Source organism: Mandrillus leucophaeus, unplaced genomic scaffold (assembly GCF_000951045.1).
Source record: "Mandrillus leucophaeus isolate KB7577 unplaced genomic scaffold, Mleu.le_1.0 Scaffold38, whole genome shotgun sequence".
Taxonomy (NCBI): Eukaryota; Metazoa; Chordata; class Mammalia; order Primates; family Cercopithecidae; genus Mandrillus; species Mandrillus leucophaeus.
Window position 1 is genome coordinate 6645360 of NW_012104031.1, and position 7651 is coordinate 6653010.

Consider the following 7651-nt stretch of genomic DNA (forward strand, 5'->3'; position numbering starts at 1 on the left):
ACTGAAGAACCTTTTCACTTATTTTCTTTGCAGCATGTTGTCCCAAACCAAGGGTCCTGGCGCGCCCCACCAGGGTATAGTCGATTCCCTCAGAAGAGTGTAACAGGGAGATCTGGTCTTGAGAAAAGAGCGGGGCAGGGGAAATAATCTTGGGTAGGTGGTCCAGTCTAATCTATCTCTTCCTCTCTGTAATTGAAATGGAAATTTGAGCCAGCTCCAGTTCAAAACTATTGAGACTCCATCCATTGGAACCAATCCTGTCCAGCCTGGGGGCCAACAGAACGACGATCCCGGCGCTAGCAGGCCACAAAGCACCTTGTGAAACTAGCTGAACACGTGAAGTTGCCTCCTTTACACCCTCTCCTCCGCCTCAACCTGGGTCAGGAACAAAATCTTTAGCACGAGATTATTCTAGGCTGCCATTTAAATGTATCCGGCGATACTGGAAACTTCTTGATGGAAGGGGTAACGTCCTGCATTGCTTCAGAATTCCTTGGCTTTTGCAGCGAGGGGATGAATCCAACCAAACTTCTTCCTTCAGAAAAGCTCCTGCCTGAGCTACGAGCTTCTGATTCTTAAGGTCAAAGAGTGCAGGGACCGCAGGGTGCGGGGTCCAACAATTTGGGTCTCACTTGGTTAACAAAGAAAATGGGAGCTTGGAAAGGCAAGACTTAACAGTGGTACGGTCACACTCAAACATGGGGCGTGGAACTAGGGAAAGTGTTACGGTCTGGGCAGTTACAGAGGTTGCACAATTAGAAGGGGGTGGGCTCTTCCAACATGGAGATAACTTTTGCGATTAAGAGATGGCGTACAGTGTGTGCCAAGGCTTGAGAGAGATTCACTTGTTTTCTCCGGAGTTTCTTGTCTGGAAACTGGGAAGTTGATTCCAGGACCAAGCAGTGGATTCCGACCAATTTTCTTTCCATTCCTGTAGAGGCCGCTGGAGCAGGTGAAGCTTGCAGGGGGCCGGGAAGCAGAGGCTGCAGGCATCCAAACCCTGAGCAAGGAATCCAGCACTTACCGTGAAAAATGCTACCATGGGTGTGGGACTAGCCTATCTCGCTGCAGGAGGCACAGCTAGGTTTGTCAAAAGTGCTTTTTTTTTTTTAAATTGACACCTAAATTGTCTTTCCCTATCCCCTTCTTTCATGGGACAACAGTATGTTTGTTTATGCTATCTAATTCAGTCACTCAATTTGAGTGATTTCCCTGCCCTCCTCATACCCACTGACTCTATAACAAGTACATGCTCTGAATTTCCTCTCAGTTCCTTCTCACCGTCTGTTGGCAGCCCTGCGAGTTGCTACCATACACCACAAATTCACAAGCTAAACTTCATCCAAACTCCAGAGATCCTTTCCAGGAAACTCCAGAGTAGGGGACCAGAAGTGCCTTCATCCCGCCCCACTCAAATCTCAGTCCTCCCAGATGCGATTTCCACTCTGCTCTCCATACACTACTCCCTATGCCACCCTTCTGAATTCTAGAAGGATCCAAATCTGATTTCTACTGTAGAATGGAAAGGAAGATTAAAAAGTCATTTATAAATGTGTTTCTTAAGCTCGAAATGTCTCTTGGAGGAAAGTTTACACAGACCAACATTGTATTAAATCATAATTCCTTTATATCAACAAGAACAAGTAGTTACTACCTTGGAGAAAGAGTATGTATTTCAGAATATTTCTTGGGCTCTGTTTACAGTTCATTCTCTTGACAAGCTGAGTAAATTACTTGACCTCTGATTCCATTCTTTAAATCAGTAAAATTGGGTTAACAAAGTAAGCTTTATAGTTAAATGAGACAGTGCCAGGAAAGAAATATACTATGCTGGAGATACACACACACACACACACACACACACATATATCTCAGTTCCCCTTTCCTGCTTTCCCCTTAGCTTCACTCAAACTCATCATTCTGTAAGAAAACTAAAAAGGGAATCACTAACCATTCTAGGACCACCTTCCAGTGGGATGTGCTTGTTAACTTGATTGTCTTGCAGGACTTGACAAAGTCCTTGGAGACAATTACATTTATCACCAGATAAAACTGCTCATGTAAGTGCTCATGGTCATCTGCATTCAGATTATTTGGTGTTTAAAAGTTAAACTCCAAATATCCTTTCTTACTTAGCAACCACATAAAAACATACATAACAGCTTCCCAAAAGACTAAAGAAGAGGCAACCTTTATCAACTGGCCTGGTCAGTTTTAGTTCACATGGTTTTCTCAAGCTTGACCTCTCAAGATCATATTTGTCATATTTCAACTCTTCCCCAGGGCCTCCCCAGAGCACAATGCCCTCCAAACTCCTGAAGTTCCTTGAAGCCAACTGGATTTATCTGAGAAGTCTCTTCCAATAAGGTGAAGCGTGAGGAAGTGCAACTCAAAGAACTAGCTTTATCCTAAGGTAGACTCTAGACCTGTAGAGTGAAGTTGTCTTGCCTGCCTAGTACATCCCTGGAGGTGGGGACTGGGTTGGGCCTGTAGGTGGAAGTCTGACAACGTGCCCTTCTCTAGCTCAGCTCATGTTCAAGGCTGAATCCAAGATAATCCTAGACATTGTGTCTGGTGGAGGGGTCAAGTAAAGGAGAGAAGCATTAACAAGCCTCTCTTCTCCGTTCCTCTATAAATCTCTCTTGGTTTATTAGAAGAGGTGTTAAAGATGCCGGGTGCAGTGGCTCACGCCTGTAATCCCAGCACTTTGAGAGGCCGAGGCGGGTGGATCACCTGAAGGCAGGAGTTCGAGACCAGCCTGGATAACATGGTGAAACTCCATTTCTTCTAAAAATACAAAAAATTAGCCAGGCGTGGTGGCATGCACCTGTAATCCCAGCTGCTCGGGAGGCTGAAGGAGGAGAATTGCTTGAATCCCAGGAGGCTGAGGTTGCAGTGAGCCAAGATCATGCCATTGCACTCCAGCTTGGGCAACAAGAGTGAAACTATGCCTCAAAAAAAAAAAAAAAAAAAAGAAGTTCCTTTTTTTTTTGAGATAGGGTCTCACTTTGTTACCCAGGCTGGAGTTCAAGGCATAATCACAGCATCCTCGACCTCCCTGGCTCAAGTGATCTTCCCACCTCCACCCCCAAGCCCTAGTCACTGGGACTACAGACACATGCCACCACAACCACACACAGCTAATTTTTTTTTTTTCTTTTTTTTTTGTAGAGACTGGTTCTCACTATGTTGCCTAGGCTGGTCTCGATCTCCTTGGTTCAAGTGATACTCCAGCCTCAGTCTCCCAAAGTGTTGGGATTACCAGTTTGAGACACTGTGCCTGGCCTAAGAACTCTTTTAACTCTGGTCACAACCTGTGGATCCAGGCCAGAAAAGAGGAATCTGAGAAGCGCTGTTTTGGAGATGGGCTGGGGCATGGAAAGAAGGGAGGCTCCGGAGTTTAGCTTCCCAGAAGAAACTGGCAGCCTAAGCCCCAGCTGTGAGAATCAGAACATGGGCTTGGGTGGTTAGCATTCTAAATAAAGCTGGCTGGAGGTTAGGGTGACATAATGGCTATCACACTTTCCACTGATGATGTCTACTTTCAGAGATCCTTATGAGCGCAGAGCTTGATGGAGGTTATCACTGAAATAAAATCAGACTCAGAGTGTTCAGGGGACCAGATAGCAAGCCTCATATTACAGACTCAATACAGTGTTTGCACTGTGTATCTTGTACCCCTAAGTATGCAGACATAACCTTCTGTGGATAATATGCAATATTATATTGAATGCATAAAATATTCTGCAAATGCAGTTAATTTGAAGAATTATGGAAATTTAATATGAAGCAAAGCATAATATTGGGCACATTGTGGGAGTTGTCAATAAATACTTGTTTCATGTATAACATATTTCCTACGACACAGATAAGGCTCTTTTCTTAATATAGGTAAATATAAAAAGCGTCTAAAGTTAGTACTGCATATTATTCAATAGAATCATCCCATCTGGGAGAAAGAAGAAAACAGAGACGAGAAACCAAGAGTTTGACCAGCGTCCCAGAGTTAGTTAACTTTAAGGGAGCAATCTAGTTATAACCTGAGTGTGCTGCTCTTACACTACATTGAATGATTATCTTGCAGGTAGGCAGAAGGAACAACTTTATCTCAATTCTGCTTTTCTATACAAGCACAGACATCTACACAAAACTTTCATGTAACCATCAGTGTGCATACAAGATGTAGTCCCTAGTTAAAAACCATGGAGTCGCTTTTTAAATAAAACGAGGCCCATTTCCTAGTACAACACAACTGAATTAAATGTAGAATTGTAAACCCTGACTGATGTCTACATACACCGGGCTCAGTTTTGTGAACGACTCAACACAACCCAACTTGCAATTTGCCATCTGAAAGCTACTCTCGAGACCCTCAGTCACTCTCTACAGCTGCACCCGTGGGTTCTTCCCAGTGGGGCTGCCCTGGGCAAATCAGAAAGACCCATTCAAAGAGCATCTCTCCTTCGGGAATCGGGTCAGGCCCTTCAATCCAACAGTTCAGTCTGATGGCTCCTCACCGCCCTCTCTTCCTCTGCCTCAGCCCTTTGGATGGCTCTCTCCAGCCATTCACCCTGGGAACGACGGTCAGCACCCTCCTGGAGGCTATGAGGTTAAACAGACGATGTCTCGGTGCCAAAGTCGCCTCGGGGTCACTAAGATGTTGCAGATGCGGACACCTCACAACCACCTGCGGGGCTGCAATACCAGGAGGCGGAGGGGGTGTGCTTGAGTTGGGAAGGGGCGGGTGGCTGCGAATAAGATCCTGAAAGAGGTCTCTTTTACCGGAAACTGGAATTTTGTTATCCCGGAATCCGGCGCCCGGAAGTGCCTGCACAGGTTTAGGATGTTGGGGTAGGCTCGCTGAGGCCAGGGGAGAGCCTTCTTCGGTACTTTTCTTGAGGCTTAGTCCCCAGCAGCCTCTCATAGGCTGGACCGACAGTCCTCGGGTTCCCAGCCCTCTGCGGTGGGACGGATTCCAAAGCTGCAGGTGTTCTCTGTTTACGCTCAGCGTGTACCCGCCTCGGTTCCTTGCTACGTGAGTTGCGGGTGCGGTCGGTGGAAATACAGTTCTTCCCGGGTTGCAGAGAGAAGTGCAACAGCGTCTCCTTCCCCTACCTTACCCTCTTTAATTCACCCTTGGGGTCTGGGGGAGACAGCGGGGGATCGGCATGTGTGGTCTCCCGACCCAGCTCAACTCTATTTTGGCAGCGGCCAGCTGGGGCTGCGCGCGGCAAGAGCCCAAAACCGCCCGCGCGGGCGCGAGCCCCCGAGCGCGCGTCCCCCGTGCGCGCGTCCCCTGTGCGCGCTCAGTCCGCGTCTCCCGCCCGAGCGCGCTCTAGCTGCGGCCCTCGCCGCGGAGCGGGAGCTGCGCGGAGCTGCCGGGAAGGACTCCTCGCCTGCACACCGCGGCGGTTCAGACCGACGAAAAAGATGCGAAATCGTTTTGTGCTTCTCTCTCATCTTTCTTGTGCCTGTATTTTCTGTGTTATCTGCAGAACAATTGATTGTGTGTTACACCCTGCTTGCCTTCCCCGTGTTTTCTTTTTCGTAAGTATAGAACATTTTTGGTAAACATTTCCTCAAGTGATATACTTTAGGGTGTAGTTGGCCCATAAAAAAAAGCAATCACTGCATTCTGTGGAGTCAGCTGACTCGGAAGGAAAAAAGAGGAAAAACTCAAGCCTGGATTTTCTTTCTTGTTACAATGGAGCTGAGACTCAGAGCTCATGACAGGCCCCTGCAAATTCGGAGGGAAGTTCCAGTCCGAAAGCCTAGGAAAATGCTACCAGAAAAGACACAGGTCCTTCAAAAACCGGGGAAAGGCAGAAGGGCATGACTTGCAACAGACAATTACAGACCACTGAGAATCACTTCCCTTTAGTCCTTTACTTTTAGGATTAATTGAATGTAGTCTTGCTATAAAATTCACAAGTTTGTAACTCTATTTTTTAAATGAAAAGTAGCTTTATTTACTTATTTCTGTTTGTAAAAACAAAATATACTAATTGTTGCAAAAAAAAAATACAGTAGCTCTTAACTTCAAATCCTTTATTAGTGATGGTCTAGTTTTTTGGGTTTTATTTTTTGGCGGGGGCGGGGGGGGCATGACTTTCATTCCCCAGGAAGATAAAATGAAAAGTTTTTACAGTATAAGCAGAGAATGAGACACCATACTTTTCTGTGGGTTGAAAAGTAACAAATACTTGACAGCTATCTGTTAAAGTTTGATCAGTGATCACTCAATATGATTAACTTGTTTCAAATTGTTCAAATTTTAGCTTATTATTTCTGATTAAAATTATCGGAAAATATTAAAGTTGAAATTGTTAAATTATAAATTATATTTTCTTGCTGTTTAGGCTAATAGAATGCCACCAGTAAGCACTAGATATAATGAATAATATTCATATGTTGAAATATTCATTTGCTTTTTTTGAACTGCAAGAAAGATAAATGTGTGATACACATACATGGGCTTATTATGTGCTTTTAATAAACATAATAGGAAAAGCCATGACTTAAAATGCAAAATCCATCAACGAGATTAAATTATATGTATGTACTAGCAGAATAAATAGATGATCAATAGAGCAACTCCTACTTACCAATAGGTGTAAGTCCGTGCTTTAAAGACTCTTGTAAATCCCCAGTATCCGAATTAGAAGACATTCTTAGTGAAATTATAGGCAGTTCTTTGGCCTAAAGCAGAAATCATTGAGCAAAAGAAAAGTGCAGCTTGTCAAATTTCGTGGCCTTGGGAAGGACACATCAGACTACGGTAACCCTTAGTGAAAGTTAAGAAAAAGCAAAGGGAAAAAAAAAATCCAGAATTCATAAAGTTACAAGCAAGTCTTTCCCTGGACTCTGTACTTTTTCCAACATTAGTGACCTGCTGTAAACCATGTATCCAGTTTCATGATGATTTCTAATCAGAAGAGTGGAAACTTTTGATAGGCTTTGACTCATCACATGACTCTATGCAGGTTGATAAGAGGACCCTGTTATAAAGTGACAGCAAAAGAGATAAGAATTCTTGCCAGATAATGGCAAAGAAATGATTAACTCAGAAGTGGAGAGGTGCTGTGCAGCACAGAGAGTGGAAAGTTGTAAAACTGAGGGGTCAGAAGATCAGACTTAGTGGATAAAACTACAAACCAGCTAACTAACTTAGTCTAACTAAACTTTGGCTTGTGACATACCCCTTGATGTCGTCACCTCTTTGCATAGAGGAGGACGGACATAGCTCTTCTGACCTCTGTAAATACATTTTAGATGACAACATTGGCAGACATTAATTCTTTAAGTGATGACTACAAATGTGATCGACACTCTGAAACACTAGAGGTAGCATTTCCAAGCTTATGGTCATTTATTTATTCATGTTGTGGTCAACCAACTTTTTTATCGGGCCTATTCATTAGATGAGGAGTTAACCTTAGCTTGTTTCTACATTGGTCATATGGCTAAAACACAATCTATCTCTTTATCCCCAAAAAGTAAAACTTATGCTTTGAGATTAATGCTGGCAAACTGATGAATATGTAATAGATTTTTCATAATTATAAAGTTATTATTCTTAGGCCGGGCATGGTCACTCACACCTGTAATCCCAGCACTTTGGGAAGCCAAGGCAGGCAGATCACCTGAGGTC

At 44.1% G+C, this 7651-nt stretch overlaps 1 protein-coding gene across 2 annotated transcripts in view; it reads right to left on the reverse strand.

The window, feature by feature from the left end:
* Positions 1-6915, reverse strand: part of NR5A2 (nuclear receptor subfamily 5, group A, member 2) — a 178244-nt gene extending 171329 nt beyond the window's left edge. For both annotated transcript variants that reach the window (XM_011990596.1, XM_011990595.1), the window contains exon 1: positions 6606-6915. In XM_011990596.1, the coding sequence (XP_011845986.1) occupies positions 6606-6669 (64 nt within the window). In that variant the 5' untranslated portion in view covers positions 6670-6915. The remainder of the gene's footprint in view (positions 1-6605) is intronic.
* Between the last annotated feature and the right edge of the window lie 736 nt (positions 6916-7651).